The following is a 19200-nucleotide window of genomic DNA, read 5'->3' as shown; positions in this document are numbered from 1 at the left end:
CTGTTATATCATTTTATATCAGATCTTTTATTTTAGATAAAGAACACGATTAGCACACTTTTTTATATACATTGACAGTATGAATAATTTATTCTGTGATCTAATTATTCGCGCGATCTCGAACGATGATCATCTCTGAGTTAACGAGTTGATCAAACTGAACCGATTCCCATCGGTGGCACGCGACCGGTTAACCAAATCGTTGAACCGGATCGATCAGCGAGAGGAATTCTGCACGAGCGTAAGCCAAACAGAAATCCGGTGAGAGAGCGCGTCGTGAGGCTTCCTATCCGTGCCGGTATCATAAATATTGACCGCGGTTCTCCGTGGCTCGTGAACCGGGATCCACCCTTGGATTTTCGGTCATAAATATTGATCAGCAATGAATGAGCGGGTGCACTTCTTACGCGGTGCGCAGATCCCGCGCGGTCAATGACGTCCCGCGGGATGTCGACGCGAGCGACGTGTGTTTGCCGTCGATGATTGCGGTTAATTACAACACTGCTGGCCCGGTCTGTTTGTATGTCAACCCACCGCGCGACGGCTCGCAGTCTAACGATCCCCCGTGGGAGGGGGGCGGGATTTCTGTTTCTGCTAGTTTGCCAGGACCGCTTCTTTGCGTCCACGGATGCATGTTAAGCGCATTTTCAGATGCACCGTGCCATGCTTCTGGTATAAAAGCTCTCAGTTCTATAGTAATTTTAATTTCCATTTATGTGTTAGAAATTCAGATTAGGAGCGTCTGCGATGTGTGAATGTTACTTTCTTTCATCTACTTTGAAAACGTACAACCAGTTGTACAAGCAATTATCATGAAGAATTCTTTAATCGCATTTAACAGTGACCATGATTTTGGCCATCGAATGCAGGGAACCGAGTTCTCTGGACAACATAATTCTCAATGGTAGTGTAATTGAGAGCTGCGACCGTAGCGAATTTAAAAAATTGTCCACAGTATACCTGGGCTACGGCAACTAACGAGGATCAACGCGGCAGGGGGGGATAAAAAAGTAACGGAGGAACAGTCCGATGACCAACGAGCGAACTGTCGAAAATCGCAGATGCAGCGATCCATTCATAGCTACGTGTTATTTTATTTCATAGGCTCGCGCCCCATCTAGCAGTCCATGACGTCTACTCGTCGATCCGGCTGTTACACTGTAAAGCACGACGAAAAAGACAGAGAGAAATCGAATGAGTCTTCACGCCCATTATTGCGAGACGGAGAGAGGGAGAGAGCCGCGCAGAAAGCGCAATGTGGACACAGTCAAGGTCCAGTGACCAGCTGATTGATTGTCTCGATGGGGGTTGCTATTTAGGGGTATCATCGCGAGTGGGATGACAGACGCTCCAGTGGAGACGCCACCGGGATGAATCCAACGTATGGGATTCGAGGACACCAGTCCACCGATTTTCACCAACTCCAACCCTTTCCCATTCCGTTCATTCAGAATTAGAACTATCACAGAAACGAATTAAGATGAGGAAATACTTTTATGCATTTCACATGAAATTTATCCTATAACATAAATTAAATAATTAAGAAGTCGAATATCGGCTAAGGAACGAAATCTTTTGGCTTTCAAAAATAGATCTAATAGTTATCGATTAATCGATTAGACCTTTAAATCGGGTCACCGGATATGTACTCGAACCCGAGAAGAAGTCGCTATAATGGAGATGGACGAGATGGCGAAGGAGGGACCGAGGGCTGGGGAAGTGAACACTCCGTCAGGAATTAACGCAAGGGTGACACGGGCTGGCTTTCCCATTGTCCTTCTACGTACCCCCTTCGAACGGGACGTCTGGTAAAAAAAAATTCAGATGTGAAATTTTCATTTCCGCTCCGGATCACCGACTCGGAAGAAATACTTCCTGCGAAAATGGGAAGGGTGTCCTCCCATTTGAAACTCGAAGACTTCGCGCTCGAGACGTTCCATTGTTGCTGGATCCTCCGCGCACCTGATTCCCCTAAGATTTTTTCTAATGAGTTATAACGCGTTCGCATTGAGTTCGCATTGAATTTCAACAAAAATTATATCTGAATTTAATGAAATATATAATTACGATCTCTTAAAATGTGGTGAGCTTGCATTTTCTCAGCAACGAAGTACGCACTTTATAAAATTACTAAAAGATCTGGAGAAATTGCTTGAAATCGTGATGATGAAGCGAGTCATCGAGTCGGAATAATGGTCCTTATCGAGCAGAGATTCGTGGTCGTGCATAATCGGATGGAACGGGGAAGCGTGAATGAAAGTGAAAAAATTCAGATGCGACCTGTTCGCCAGTCGTCTTGGTCCACTGACTCGGAAGAAATACTTCCTGGAGGGTGGAGGACCAGAAGAAGGGTGGTCGCCCTCCTGTTTTTCGTTTCTAACTTCCTCTTCGCTACTCGCCTCATAGTAATGGAAGCATCGTATGCACGAATCGTCCATCGCTGATTAAAAGCTCGACGTAAATCATTTTACAACTTCTTGTCGAATCACCGAATCGATTCAGACGAGAACAAGAAAATGTCTGTGCGTCATAGGAGTTACTAGTCTTATCTTCCGGATACAGTGTCCATTTCTGAGCATCGAAGTGCAGGAAGAGGCGATTTTCAATGGGACAGAGCGTGGGAGAGAAAAGGGAGGCAGTCCCGTCGATTCCGTATTTCTCCCCCGAAATCGGATCGTTCTACTAACTGCGAAGTACACCCTTTCCTCGGCGAACCGGATACAGGATCCTATCGTGTAGTAGAAGGTCTGGTTCGGAGGAGGACGAGGTCGAAGAGGAAACCCAATCGTTGCTTACCCAGTGCGTCGTTCCCTGCGTAAGCAAAGCGTCCATCCATCCATCGGACCGGGCAAACATGCCACCCCGTCTTCCCCCGTACCCACCATTACAACGGTGCCGTAAAATTTTCGTTGTGAATCGTTTACCCTCTTGTATTTTTGTCGAAAAGGGCGGCTTTTGTTTTCGTTAAACGTCGTCGACTTTCACGCCGCTTTCACGAGATTTATTAACGTCAGTTATAGAGTTAGCGTCAAGTCTTTTTTAAGGACGATTGCACGTGTCGAGGTCAACACGCAAGAAATGTGCGGCGTAGTTTTTAAGAGTCGCCGATATTTGAAACATCATGTCTGTCAAAGGGCGGATACATTAAGTAGAGATATCTGTGGCCGGTGGAGGCGCCGAGAGTCCTGGCGAGCTCGAGCGATACTTCGTTACACACTGAAGGGATTCGTGTTGCGGTCGGTGTTCAAAGTAATAGTGCCACTTGACACATTATATTAGAATAAAAGTATTCCGACTGGCCACGGAGTGGAGAAGAAAATGAGACCTTTTGGTAAGTGGACTGTGAAGAATAGCACGGCACTTACCCCAGACGCTTAGAATAGTGCGGATCGCTCCAAATATCTATGTTTCTCATGGTAACTACGGAGATTCAGCGCGTACAGAAATTCGATCGCGAGCAAATGATCGAGAAAGGAGGAACCCTGACTCTGTCAGACGAATCGACCGCGAGATAGCTGAATGTCTTCTCGATTTCAAATATTTCTCATCATCCATCCGTGGTCCAGTCTCCTTCAGCAATCTCTTATCCCGGCATTGACTCGTGAAATCACGGCGACTCCCGCTGCGAGTCGAGGGAAATGGGAAGAGATCGAGAGAGAGAAAGAGAGAAATTATCCTTATCTACCCCCCTGTCTGTCCCATTGAGCAACGTGTTCCATGGGCTCTGAATGAAAAGGAGAGAAAAAAACCGAGTAAGAAAATGAGAAAAAAAGGTGGGCATCGGGGTAAAAAGAGTAGAGGCGAAAGGCTCGTATGGACGAAAGGAGACAGAGGGACCCCGCTGACAGGGGCGCGACTACTGATTGCTGTCGCATTGTGCCATCGGCCTCGTCCCACAACGAGAAACGACGTATTGTCGCGCGTACGAGTTTCAGTGAATAACTCCCGGTCGAAGGACTCCCGATGACGTGGGAGGAACCCGAAATGCGGGAGGGAAAGGAGACCGTGGCTGGGGCCAAAAATTAAACCTCTGAGACAATAGGTCAAGCGTCCATAGAAACGGAAACACCAAACACGCCCTTTTCCCTTTTGTATGTAACATTGCACGGGGCGCAAACCGAAAGCGAAAGGCCCATGAATCGATCCTTCGTTCGACGTGTTCAAACGATCTCATTGCGACTCAGAGCCAAACGAATTTCATTCGAGCAGTAAATAGAAATCTGTCAAAATTCGTAGTCGAATTCCACGCAGGATATATCAAAATATGTCTATAAAATTTTGAGTCGGTGTCATATTTCACAATTTTTCTCGTAGTTTGAAGAGTAGTTGATCATAAGACAAAGTGGCTGCTGCTAACCAGGTACAACTCCGGCAAACGAATTACCTACGGGGTCAGCCTTGGATCCCTCTCGCGTGGTAAACTTGTAAAACAATAAAAGCTTCCGGTGACCCAGCGGACCGCTACATCGAGTTAGTCAACTCCGGGCTCCTTTTCACCGGAAACCGATTGCCAACCCAATCGTGGCTTCCTCCATTTCTCGGTTCTGCATCCGATTGCGACAAGTCCCATACGGGACGCGCGAGTCTTTTAAAATTCAAAGGAAGTCTTAAAAGCATTCTCTAGCTATCATCAGATGTTCAGTTAGTACAATCACTAGAGTGAATAAGAACACTGATGCGAGTCGTGTCGTTAAGTCATTTCAGTCGTCATTAACAGAATTAATAAAGACGTAAACGCACGAGAGTCTTTTGACTCATGCTCGATTTCCAGCTTCCTGCCATTTTTGCTATGCTCTATTTAATCTTCGCTCATGCCAAAACCTGTAACGCGTCCCCCAATCGCTCATCCCTCTTTCCACGCTTTTTGCATCGGCAGATCGAAATAAAACGGGAGGCATAATGAAAATAACGCCGCGGCGCTGGACAGCGAAAGGAATATAAACCCCGGCCGTCGGCGAGGGGCCGGGGTTGGGCGTTCTCACGATTATAGGAAGCAACCCTTTGCTGCGTGAACACACCGCCCCGGCCGCGTCGCAAGGCGAGGGCATGCGTGCAGGTCCGCTATATCCATTACGCTTATTACAACCCCGACCGCCGCCACTATCCTTTAACCATCCGCTCCCTCGTACACCGCCGCCCACCCTTTTACGTGGATGAACATCGATCGACACCCGACCTGAAACAGTCCGCCCGCCAGGTAACCAAATTGCCCCCATTCTCGCCGACACTCTCTCTCTTTCTCTCTCTCCCTCTCTCTCTCGTTCTCCTCTCGGGGACGAGCTGTTGGACTTCTCCTTCGCCCTCGATTTTTCTTTCCACATCCCATCCTCTCGAATCCGTTTGAACAACGCGAACCGATCGCCCGGAATGCAACTTTCTCGATCGATACTGCTTCGGACCATAATTGCTTTTTTCCTCGATAAGGTTTTCATCAGCTTGTTTGAAAAACAAGAAGGCAACGACTGCTGCTTACGTTTACAATGGTTCGAGTAATAAAAAAGAATTCAATTTCTTGATTAATAAATTATATCGATGAACGAAGCTACGCTCGCGGCAGAAAGTGTAATATCGTCGATCTAGCCGTCTTGCTCGTTCAAAGAAAGAAGCCGGCAGCGACAAAAGCAGTAACGGCGCACGTGGTAGCGGCGCGCGAAACGCGGCGCCACAATTCACGGGGTAAAAGCAACCGCGCGTGATATATTGTACGGTCCAGCTAAGTGGAAGCTGACGGTTCTCGCTCTTCCACTCTTGCGTGAGAGACAGAGCCGGTGAAGGAAGCGCGAGAAACGAGAGGGTAGTCGCTCGGACGAGCAGCTGTATTAAGTGCGCCTATAGATTACGAAAAGGAAAAAGCGGAGGCCCCGCCGCGCTAAAACGCTCCGGAAAAAAGATTACCCTATGCACACCATACGTCATTCGTGGCCCGTTCCGAGTGTACGCGTCACCGCCGCGGCGCCCGCTTTTCCGACGGCAGGACGCCGCCGCGCCGCGACGATCTTTAATTATAAGTAGATTTTTACGTAACATTCGATTTAAAAATAAAATCGATCGAGATTTCCACAGGAATAATTTTCTCAGCTCATATCTTGCATTTACGACACTCTTTATATTTCCTGCGCATCTAATTATTCAAATAAAAATAAAACACGTTTTATTTGTTTTTTTTTGGTTCAGTTAGAAATTGATGGATCGGATATGTTAATTGCAATTTGCACGAATGTGAATAAAATCTGCATTTGAAATAAACTTTTAAATAGGACGTGGCTACGACCGAGCCTGCCAATGCGAACTCGGTTTCCTTCTCTATTAAGGCGACATCCTTGGTGAGTCCCGACCGAATGACAGCACGGCAATTACGTTTTGACAGGGAAATCGAAGCCTCATAACATGATTGCGATTCAATGACACGGGGAAGATTAATAGTTAGGTTTTTCTGGATTGGCAAACTGTGGGAACGTTCGAAAATGGTCAATTGTTGTGACGCGATTCAACGAAATTACACGCCCACTCGTTTTTCTTTTTTAAATAATATACACTTTACGCGGGAGTTTTTTCGCACGTGCCGTGCAATTTTCGTTCGATTTACATGTTTACGTTGAAACGTTGCCTTGGGAATTCTTTCCGACCAAAATGGGAGAATGATGTTTCAAAACAAACGGCGACGGTTTCTTGTCAAAATTTATTGGTTTAAGTTACGTCACTACCTCTAGCGAAACGTACAAAGCTCTATGTCCGACTATCCTCGATCGATCGACGAAATTGATCGAGAATTCGTCGAAGCGGACGAGTTAAAAATTGTGAATCAGTCGCGGAAGTATACATATATCTCTATCGACGAAACTTTCGAACACGTGCGCAGCCAACGTACTTCTTACTTACCGTACTCGGTACTGTATAATGCAAGGAATCTATACGAAAATTTTTTTCAGTTTGCGTCGAGAAGCACATTTTTTTTTACAGACATTGAAAATTAGCACGATTATTGCTAAAATTGGCGATTCGAGTACCAGTCGATGTCTGTTATCACCCTGATCGTTAGCTTTTTGATGACAAAATAGTGTTCACTTTATTTCTCCTATTCTTGTTTAACAGAGACGTCGATATTTGTGAACGAAAATAGTAAATTTAGCATTGCGCCAGCTTGTTGCGAAACTATGTCAAGTTAAATGGAAGAGAGAAAATATTGGTTTATATTCCCATCAGAATTCGTTTTAACTTAAAAAACTGTCGCTTATAGTTAACGAAACCCACGTTCTTCTAACAGTTTTACTATTTTCAATCGCAAATAGCATTGTTCACTCGTTTCCGGCATGAAAATTGGTCCTACTCCTAGCTCCACAAGCTTGCTCGATTTATTGCGGTATTATTTATTATTCCTAAATTAAAATCGCATGCGAAACTCTTGTCGTTCGATCGTTTCGGCCCTGGAAATGATTCTCATAATTAGCTAAAATTCATTACAGTTCATCGACGAAACGATAAAATCACGATTACAAATTTTCTTTCGGAATCTGATTTCACGTTCAAAGCTCAGCCGTCGAACGAGAAAATTTCGCACAGTGAAAATTACATTAAAGCATTAACCTAGGCGATCTCGATTTTCTTCGTCACGCCGTTAAATATTCGCTAAGTATAGTATATGTATGTATAATACTTGAACATTAATTGCATTGGCAGGACATTGCACGAGTGCGTTCGCTGCAGCCACGAAAACCTGTACCACTTTAACTATAATAATGTATGCATTCGCATACGTGATCCTCCGGTCGGAAATAAATATGATCATACACATTGCACCACGATAAATCCACATCATTATCAAATAAATATCTTTATACGAAGGATATTTCCTCTCTACGAGGATTTTGATAAATACTTTTCTACCAACTCGTTCAGGGCCTCAATACTTATAAAGTAACTTATAAGATCATTTACGAACAACAAGTTTCAATCTCTTACCTCTGCGACTCAGGCTTTCTGCACTGTATCGATAAGAACTTGTTTCTCCGTTTCAAGTAAGCTAAAGTGTAGAATAAAAATAAAAATATACGAAAACGTTTGCTGTTTGCAAATAATATAACGTATGCAAAATTACTTATATTACAAATTAACAATATATTAAGTATGTAAATTATAATTGAAAATAAATATAATAATTCTCAGTAAAATATGTAAAGATGAAACAAACAAAAACTAGTGAAAGTCATAAATAAAAAAAAAAAAAAGAAAAACAGTTGATTGTGGTACTGAACGCGTTGCCAAATTTCAATTAAACTATACTTCGTCGTAGTTAATCCTTTTATTAATCCACCTTGATTAATTATATACCGCGCGTAACTGCAGCAAAACAAATAATTGCCAGTAAATAACTAAGATACAAGAGACTTTATAAATCAGAGATTCTCAATTGATTATAAAACTGAGGAACGCTGACACCACTTATGGAAAACTTTCAACGAACTATGAAGAAAGATCATTCAAGTATAATAACTTCTCAATCTTCACAATGTAAATTGCATCAAATTTGAAAAAGAAAGAACATTAATTCGGTTGGAAGAATGAAAAGACCGAATGTCGAACTTAACTTTTGGTTTGTCTCATACATTACATTTTTCCGTATCTCACGCATTTTACATACTTACAAAGTCCGTTGTCTCGGTTCACGTGGTTCCACACATACACGCACTGAAGTATACTAAATAGTATCTAAATAGAGTCACAACTCGATCATTGCACAACGGCTAGAAAGGCCGGTTCGAAAGACACGTCCGTTTGCACGAGTTATACATTATACATACATATTGGCACGCGTAGAACGAGAAGGAATCTACTAAACGTACAAACGTGATTGTGAAAAGTCGTAAAGCTCTGCGAACTGCCGATCCGACTAGATTCAAAAACGAGCAAGTCCGTTTCATGAAACGTTACGCCGATTTTTGAGGAACTTCCATTTATTCGCGATCTTAAATATGCAATTTTTTTATTTTCACAGATGATTACATCAAACGTTTAATGTTTCAGCGAAGATGTTGTTTACTTTGCAATCCATTTTAATGAGATCACTCCGAGCGGAAGTTCGTTTTTTACGAGCAAAGTGCACGTTTCATTAAGCGAAACGGACTTGTCAAGTTTTGCATCTTCGGCAAGGTAGCGAATGATTACACGCGGAGATAGCGAGCAGCCCTCGCTCTTAATTGTACGGCTAATGTCAACTACCAAACGACTGGTAGTAGTACTCGACGTCTCTGAATCATGCGCGAAAATTGTTTCCTTACGTGCGTCCATCAAGAGATTTAAACAGAACCGAAGAGTTTTTGTACAGAAACAGTCTAATATCTTCCTATTCGTTAGAGAAAGTTATTAAAACAAAAATAACCGGAAGCTCAGTCAATTTTTATCTTTCCATTATATCTACATTTATCCCATTTGCTATCACAGAAATCTACTTTCGATTAAAATAGATTGTTTCCAGTCATCGTAGCTGCATTGAAATAGACTCGCATTACAATTCTCTTTTTCTCGCTTAAAATTTTGTTATTTAAAGACACAATAAAAATAAAACTGATCTCATCCCTGCGATTTACTAAAAAATCGCATTTATAAGAACGTAAGCAGCTAAACACAGATCTCGTATTTTTCAAGCGATCCTCTAAGACTAGAGTCATTCCTGGATGACTAGAAAAATTGAATTATTCGTAGAGAACCGAAATGAATAAAACAATTTGCTACCCGATGTACGTAAAACTCATCATACTAATCAGAAACAAGAATTGGAAGTTAAGCTGATCGAAAAACCTCCGAAGTGAGTTCAACGCGTGTAAATCCACAAAGTCACCATAAGTACAAATAAACATAAAAACAAATAGAAGAATAACGTAAAGCTGAAATAGGAGTTAACCGAGAGGAAGGAGAAATTCACTAAAAAGATCTCAAAAAAAGTGGTTTAATTAAGTATAAGCATAGAATTAAAGAAAGTGCAGAAACCCAACCGAGAAACGTGAACATCGTTAGCGAACATTCAACACTTAAAATAAAAGAGAGGATCCTATATATCTAATCCTTACTTTCTGCAAAAACCCTTCGATCGATTCCCTATTAAGGGAAATACATATTGTATATATTTATTTGTCATTTTCTCTTCAATCTTGTCTAATTCATTTAAATTTGACTATCAAACGATCGTCGAGTGCCAGCCTCGAGACACAAGGGAAATAAAATCAACGATGGACGTACCTAATAACAATTTTCCACCGACTATTACCCGGGCCCGTACCAACTAAATAGAAATAACGATCCTGTAGGTAACGAACATCTACGAGGACGATCGCGTGTAACGAAGAAACTTAAACGAGCTAATCGAACCCTTAAGGCTACGGACCAGTCGAGTCCTTCAGCAAACGAACCAACGGATTCAGCTTACCATCGTCCGAGTTTCTGTACTCCTCCAGGAGCTGTGAAATATCTATGTTATTTCCCATTTTACTCACCGAACGAGAGAGTTAATGACACACCAGGAAAATTAACAAATATCGAGGATCGATAGGATTATTATGCCTCCGAGAATGTAATTACATTAATTAATATGATTTTAAAAAGCACATGAAAATATTGAAAATTCATTAGCAGATAGTGCGGAATTTTATCTTATATTATTTGCCGCGAATAAGATTCATTTTTTAATTATGCAGGTATTAAGAGTACCGTTGCATTATTTCCAGTTTTCGTAATTAAAGCGTAATGAAATGCATATTAAAAAAAAATTGTATAAAACATGGGAATGATTATTGAACGGAAATTGGGATTCGTAAAATAGTGGACTGACCTGGTAAGATAGCTCGCAGGACAGGATCGCCGTTGCCTCCGGATTCTGATGAGTGGCCGCCAAAAGCGTTGGAAAAATGTACGACGTTAATCCCGGCGCACCGTAGAACGGGAACGGCAGAGTACAGAGTTGCTGAAGTACGCTCGGACCAGCCCCGGCTGACTGCAGCACCAACTGGAACCGATTTGAATAGAACACAAAACTTATATGAGAATTAAATATGTGAACTTTGCCACGTTAACTCAGTACACATCTCATCGGTGCTCAGTTCTGTACAGATTTTCCGCCGAGATAAATCATTTGTTCCACCTCAGAAGAAATGATAAATGAACTTTAATATCGTAAACCGTTTGCACTGGATTTTTACCGTTGCATTATTTCCAGTTTTCGTAATTAAAGCGTAATGAAATGCATATTAAAAAAAAATTGTATAAAACATGGGAATGATTATTGAACGGAAATTGGGATTCGTAAAATAGTGGACTGACCTGGTAAGATAGCTCGCAGGACAGGATCGCCGTTGCCTCCGGATTCTGATGAGTGGCCGCCAAAAGCGTTGGAAAAATGTACGACGTTAATCCCGGCGCACCGTAGAACGGGAACGGCAGAGTACAGAGTTGCTGAAGTACGCTCGGACCAGCCCCGGCTGACTGCAGCACCAACTGGAACCGATTTGAATAGAACACACATTTAATTCTCATATAAGTTTTAACTTTGCCACATACACATCTCCTCGGTGCTCAGTTCTTTACAGATTTTACGCCGAGATAAATCATTTGTTCCACCTCAGAAGAAATGATAAATGAACTTTAATATCGTAAACCGTTTGCACTGGATTTTGTAACATTTTAGAGTTTAGATATTTAAAAAGATATCTCATATAGAATAAAATATTGTTTTTTCTTGTATATTGCGTATGAAAATCGTCAATGGTTAAATTATTTATTGCGAGATTCTTACTTTAATTTGCAAAGTACCCACATAAAATGTCTGACCGACACGTTCGCTGTCATTAGACTGAGCAAAAAGAATTAATTGGTACAGGTAGGTAGGTAGACAAATGGCTCATTAATTTCCTTTAAGAACGTGGGAAAATATAGCTATAATCCAGGTGGCGGAACGTGACAAATTCATAGGACAAGAAAATGTACATCTGCGGTTCAACAAGTGTCTACGGAGTACGTTTCTGCACCTGTGGAAAAGCCTCCGGCAGGAAGTACCCACATCACGAATTCTTATTTCTCTACCTACACAGCCAGTGCTACCCTCATTGCTTGTCGGGCCTTTCGGTGATGCATAAACGATTCGTCAAGCGTAAAGAAACTCGGTTGCGGTTTGATCGGGTGAATCCGGTCTAAGACTTGCAAAACAACGTCTTGCGAAATATTCAAATAAGGAAACTGAGCAGGTGACTGGGAATCGGGATGATTTAGTACGAAACATGTGCAGTCGAGCAAAATAACCTACCGCCCTGACAGTTTTGTAAATTCCATTAAAATATTTAAGGAAGTGACTAAATTGTAAGGACAGACAAAAATTCAGCCCGTAATTATCTATTCGAAATTCTTTCTCCGAACCCTATCAGCACATTCTTCGCCGGTATCTCGAAGAGGAGGGCAGAAAGCAGAACAATTAGGCTAACGATGGGCAATCTGACATCGAAGCGCTGGAAGAGTATTATAATACATATGTACCGGAGCTAATCTCAGGCTTCTTTTCGATATCGAATGCCACCTAAGGGTCCGATATCTCGAAAAATGAGGCTTGATAGTCGCGCAGAAAGGAAGGACGTCGCGACATTCTCCGAAGGCGCCAGACCGTCGGATATTTTCATGTGCGTACTCGTCACCGGGAATATCTCGGCGAGTTCACAGGAAAAACGGAGACCAGATTCCATTTTATCAAAACTCGATCAAATTTATAATAACAATCGTTATTTTTAAAGAAAATATTTTTACGAACGAAAAATATGTAACCACGCGTTTTTCATATCGTCACAATTGTAATAAACGGATATTTTAATTATTTTAATGAATCTCATTGTTAATGAGCTTTAGTTAATCGCATTGCACCTCCTTTCGTCATTTGCGCGGAACTTTTTCAATTGAAACCGTCGCACGTGGCCGGCGTGTTTGCTTTTCTGAAAAAGCTCATTCATATGCAAATAACTGAACTAGTTGACAGGGGTTCAGCTCGCGCAATTAAAAAACAACAATTTTTGTTTTAAAAGTATAATCGCGCGACGACACGTTTATATGCTTACCGTAACGGGATTCAAAGAAAAGGTGCTGTAAATAAATTACGTGGAGACTCGAAGGTGCAGATTTGGTCCTAACTGTTTGAATGATTGTCTACTGACAAGGCTGTTCTAAATAGGTCCGGGAGTTAAATATGCATGTTTGTCGTATGTCCACGAACGTAGCAACAAAGCTGTTGAATCGGGCAGAAATAAATCGGACGAGTCGCGAGAATATTCACGAGGAATCCAGTGACAGTGTTCTATTTATTTGACAACACATGAATGATAACGATAAAAATCAGAGTTCTCGTTTTTTGGAAATTTAATGAGCATTATGTTAAAAACAATAAACACGAATCACAAAACATTTTAAATCTGGAGAACGGTGAAAGATTAATTGAAAAAAGACTTTCGAATAATAAAATCGATTCACGTTTTCTCGAATCTATATATTACATCGAACCTCGCAAACGAATATACCATTCGACGAAGAAAATAAAATAAGTACTGTTTACGTGGTATAAACTTGACCGAGACAACAAATCTGCTACTCTCAATAAATTTCAGAGTCGCGATTTATCGATCGACGCGTTGGATTATTCGAAACTAATCCGAGCCATTAGAAACTCTTGATCTCTTGTCTTGGAACACATCTAAATACTGAACGTTTATCATTTTTTCAAATACTACCCTTGGCAAAAAATTTCTGATCAAACACGAAGTACCAATATCTACCATTACTGCCTCGTTTAAAAACTTTTAGGTAAGGGATAGTACGAGAAGGCAAATTGAATTCGCGAAAATACAAGACGCCGCTGCCGTTCTATCAGTTCACCCGGTATACTCGCGTGAGATGCGGCGCGCAACTTGGAGCGAAGAAGGAAGATGCTGTTAGACACAACACACTCAGCGGACCTCCCATCAATATACGGCCGAATGCAGTTAAGATATATTTACTCGGTTCCATTCCATACGTCAGGGCCGCGTGCAGCCGCGTAGGGTGCATCAATCCGGGCGCGTTGCATCGCGTTGAGTGCACCGACGACAGAGCGCATTCGTCTTTCGACCGGGTTTTTTAAGGTGGCCCGCCCGAAAGTGCATCCGATACGGGGAAACCGGCGGAAAAACGCTTTTAACCTTTAACCCGTCAGTGAGAATTGTGAGCCGAATCCCCGTTTAATCGATTTATACACCTTATCGATCGTTGCTTCACCGCGGAGTAGTCGAGAATGATTTCAAAAATAATTTTGAAGAAATTTTATAGATAGTTGAATTAATGAACTGAAAGTTCCTATGACTGTCTTCAACATAAAATGCACTTCTACGATTCATTTCGATAAATTTCTAACACCGATGGTAGATTTTCATATAAAGAAATTGCAGTTACGATACAAGTGAATAGAAGATTGAAAGATGTGAATAATGCATTTACCTGATTCTCCGGATTGTTCACAGCAAAGTATCCGAGAACTTGGAACAACTCCGACAGGATGTAAGTACCGCTAGTGTTCTGCGCAGATCCAATTTCCGGTTTGTGCGATATTGGATCTCGTGATAATCGGGTTATCACATGACTAGCTATCAGCCGCCATTGCAAGCTGGTACCCTCTGCGCCCAGCAGATTCTGAAATCAAAGTATTCGATTTTCAAGTAGATGAAAACAATAATACACATATATTTGGATTCATTACGTTATTTATTTGCAAGATAATGAAATGAATAAGAATTAACCCGGGAATAATCTCACGATTGAAATATCGAATTTACATATTGATTCACGTAAATCCAGAAATATGATAATAGTTCTTAAATGATCGCCCTTACTCAACAATGCTAAACCAGAAATCTGTACACAGCGCGGCGGAGTGCTAAAGAACAGAGCAGACGACTGGTCTGGCAGAAAGTCAAAGAGAATGGATAATAAACGTTGGTTCTTCGCAAACGGCGAGTACGGGCACCGCAAGGATAATCGAGGCGGTGCCCCATGAGACTCAGCGGGCACTCCTGCGGGACACGGGATAGCCCTTATGGTTTTTGTGGACGGGGGCGCGAGCGTTCAATTCAATTCGTGGTTTGATCACTGCAGACTTCACGGGAGGGCTTTTCTACCTCGACAGACCCCTGTGATACACGATATATTTCTATTGCGCATTCTATGGTGATCAACCCAATAATTTAGATAAGATCCCGACCACTTTATTATTTGCAAAATTATTTTAGGATTCCAGGCATCGAACCCTAACATTCGGCATTGAATATCCATAAGACAATTTAGATTTAGAATCATTTGTAAAAGTTAATGTAAAACAGAATACAAAAGTATGCAAAATATCGAAAGCTGGAATAGTTAATTCTCTGATTAAAATTCATCTTTTAACCGACTACCATCGATGTCTTATTCAGCATAAAAATCTGCAATCTAATTAATAAAAACGTCTTACCTGTAATTTCTGAAGATTCAACCCAGCGATTGATTTAAGCAGCCTGAGGCTGCGAACGATCAGAATCCTCGTAGACTGCGAGACCGTCTGATTAGGAGTGGGCGAGGACCCCTTCTGATTCTGTGACGTTGGCGGTAACGCGACTGCAGCGTAAAGTGCACCTATCGCGCCCGCGGCTTCAGTCGAGGACAACGTCGACAGGAGGTGCGACTCCACGTTCGTTTGTTCCACATTGTTATTACTCTCGTGGACAGCGGACTCTTGATCGGTGGACTTTTTCAAGTGACAACAGATACGGTAAAGGAGATCGTACGCGGAAGATAGAACTGGTGATTCATGATCTTGATCTAGGAAGAAGTCGGTTTCAATGAGAGCGTGGCTGTGTCGAAAGACTCGATCTACCATACCGCCAGCTACCAGGTACCTGAAATTATACAAAGCACACGGATTCATCAGACAACTGCAATTATACCAAATCTATTCGTAATTCATATTTGATACAACATATTTCTATTATGTGTACGTAGAATTTCGATCAAATCGTTTGACACTATTTCATGCAATACGATATCACTCTCATGCAAGTGAACCCTTTAGAAACTCTGCACCCTAGTTGACGATTCTAAAACAAAAGTTACAGTCCAACTGTCACTGCCACTTGGCAACGCGATGTTCGTCGCATCGGACGCGTCAATCGTTCGTCAATTCCGCCTGTCTCTCGACCGGACAAAGAGCTGTCTGAGAGAGCGATCGGTGTTACAGAGGACACCGTGGCTCTCGTACCCGGCTGCCAAGTGTGCATATGGATAGTCACGGGGAGAGGGATGTTACGTTGAAAAAGCGAAGGAAAACAATGTATTGCTTACAGGACAGCATGTGCGACGGCGTAACACGAGAGGATTATAACATCAGTGGGTAATTCTGGAAGCCCGGGATGGGCGAAGGGTACAAGCGTCGGCGCATGCGATGCTCATTCTATCGGGTTGCCGTATATGTTTTTCTTTTCTCCTACGGCACCCTTCCCTACACAAAGTGACCCCGCTCTCTCTCTCTCTCTCTCTCTTTCGCTCTGGAGAGGGTGCGCGGCTGTCAGTGCGTATTATCGCCCCGACGGCGGCCCCCCCGTTTCGCACACAGGGCCCCGCGACGATGAGTATTGGAATATGAAGTAGTCCGGCCAGGGGCCAACTGTCTCCTCTAATCATAACTAGCTGGAAGCTAATCCGACGCCACTGAACTCGACGCGCACGCTTCCGGGAGAAAGAGCAACCCTTACACGGGACTTGATAATAGCGCGACCCTGCCACCCGATTGATATGTCACGAGCTGGGACGAGCTATTAATTACGAACGATTGAAAGCGCGTCTGTTTAAACCGTCGCTCAATGAGGCGGCTAAGAATAGAGCCCGCGAAGACCGATTAGAATACTGCGCGTGCATGTGCGAAGCTCCACGAGTAGTACGTGTTTTTATAACAACGAATTTCAAAACGAATTTTGTGACCAAGTAAACCAAGGATTACGCGGAACAAAAAATATCGTAGTCCTGATGAAATAGAACGAGGGGACAATGATTCGTTGCATAATTCATCGGTACTACAAAAGCAAAGACTTAAAGCTTCGTCGCTTCGTGATGATCGGAACGAACAACCGATAATACCGATACTTTCGGCAAGTGTTCCGAGGGATTCGGTAAATACGTTAATAAAATGCAGCGGGATGCGCGCGTGGATTAGAATCGTGGCTACACCCCCTTAACCCATAATAACATGAATGATAGCCTAGCGAAGGGGAACCCCGTGTGTCCTTGTTACAGGATGTAATAATTCTGCTCGGACGAGTTGATCCGCCTACGATTCGTTCCACCCTGGATCCCGCAAAGTCAATAAAACCGACAAATAAAATGATCCATCGATACTAGTGTTTCTTGCAATTTTCAATTCAACAACCACGTGCATTGTTCTTTAGCACAGACGAAACGATTAGGTATACAGATGATAGCTTGAAATGAACAAAAAGTGCTGGAAATTAATTTGTACACCGAATAAATTTCATTTTCTTCGGAATTAAAATTCATCGCCAGTCGTCCAGTTGGAATCGCGCACCAGTCACGTAAGGAAGATCGGATGGTCCGATTTTCACGCACGTCTGGCCATAGCCAGGGCCCAACTACTCATGCATCATCGCTCGCCCTCCAAGATTCCGATCTATCATTGAATGTTTGCGGGGGTCCGACCAAATACATTGAATTTATTTATTATTCTGCCTAGAACGCCTTATGGAGGCCGCAGCAGCTCGAGCAATCGCTACCCCCGGCTACCATTAGCTAACCATATGATTATTTCATAGCGAGAGCGCAGGGGTGCATATCTTTAGACGGACCAGTGCGCGCCTCGTCGCGTCGTTGCACCAGCTTGCGCAATTTCGCGGGTTTAAGTGCAACGCCGAGGACCTCATCCTCGCTAATCCGACAAATTAATTTACATATTCATGGAGGAGCGATGCTATTTCGTCGATAGCCGTGACGATTCGACGAATACGCGCATTACCTCGATGAGCTTTAGGGGATGATTTGTGTCGCGTTTACGGGTTACCGAACACGCACAGTTTGCGTTTTCTGCCTCGATTTGCATGCGCTATACACAGTTGTTATTTGATCGAATACGTAACTAGATTTTACGAATTCCTAGAAGAATTTGATATCAACGAGACATAGCGAATGGATGTAATGCGCATGGTGAAAGAATTAAGATTTTCTTTCTTAAATTGATGTCATTAAATCTTCAAAATTCAAGAGTGGATTTATCATGAATTTCTTATTTCAGATTGTCATGAAGTACTCTGTTGAACGATTGAGACAGTGATATTTCGTTTATCAAAATTTGCGAGCCGGTGGGAAGGATTCCACTCGAACGAGGCTCTTTTCTGCGTACGGCAAATGCGCCTGGCAGAAGTGTCATCCACTGCGTTCACAATGGACGATGTTTGCGCAACGAAATGGCGAGAGTGTGGAAACGACAGCCGTGTATCGACGAATTGAGAAAATCAACAGAAACGATGAAGAACGGCCACTTGGCCGTAGTTTCTACTGATCGAATTTCGATTGCCCGCGAGTGTACAAGACAGCTGATCAATAATTGCAATAGTTAAAATATTGTTAACATACTATCAATAAAATTCCTTGAAACGAATAATTTCACGTGATGATTCCCTTACCATGTCTTTGACCATTGATCACCCATCCCATTATCACATCTATTATCTACGAAACCATGAAAATGTTTCGTCGTAATGAAAAATAAAATTTTTCAACGAGAGAATCGATTAACCAAACACATCAATGTCACGCGCGGCAACGACGGCACACTTGTTACAATATTTACGTCGCCTAGATCTACCCCTGAAACCGACCCCCTGCCTGCCGTTGACAAGTGTCTCCAGCTACCGAATTTCAGCATCCCCTTCTCACCCCTATACCTTTTATTCCCGTATCGGAGATGATCGTAACGCATACCACCTACATTCATTTTACATACACTTGGAAAAAAGGTTTAAGAAAAATGTATTCTTCAGTGCAACTGAAAAACCGCCATTCTTAATTTAATTTAAGGATGTATAGGCGATACACTTAAACAATGCTAGCATATTGAATTTGTTATTATAGATTCCTATTACTATTAAAAAGCTAAAATTATAGTGA

The 19200-nt window shown here is 42.4% G+C and overlaps 1 protein-coding gene across 1 annotated transcript in view; it reads right to left on the bottom strand.

The window, feature by feature from the left end:
* Positions 1-6660: 6660 nt before the first annotated feature.
* ssp3 (short spindle 3) overlaps positions 6661-19200 on the bottom strand; it is a 29834-nt gene continuing 17294 nt past the window's right edge. The window contains exons 12-15 of the mRNA XM_018027780.2: positions 15503-15926; positions 14494-14685; positions 11311-11484; positions 6661-10451 (exon numbers count right to left, since the gene is read on the bottom strand). Of these exons, the coding sequence (XP_017883269.1) occupies positions 10371-10451; positions 11311-11484; positions 14494-14685; positions 15503-15926 (871 nt within the window). The 3' untranslated portion in view covers positions 6661-10370. The remainder of the gene's footprint in view (positions 10452-11310; positions 11485-14493; positions 14686-15502; positions 15927-19200) is intronic.

Source organism: Ceratina calcarata, unplaced genomic scaffold (assembly GCF_001652005.2).
Source record: "Ceratina calcarata isolate Rehan_Ccalc_2016 unplaced genomic scaffold, ASM165200v1 scaffold43, whole genome shotgun sequence".
NCBI lineage: Eukaryota > Metazoa > Arthropoda > Insecta > Hymenoptera > Apidae > Ceratina > Ceratina calcarata.
The sequence above is the reverse complement of the archived record's forward strand: the minus strand, read 5'-3'. Positions and strand labels throughout refer to the sequence as shown.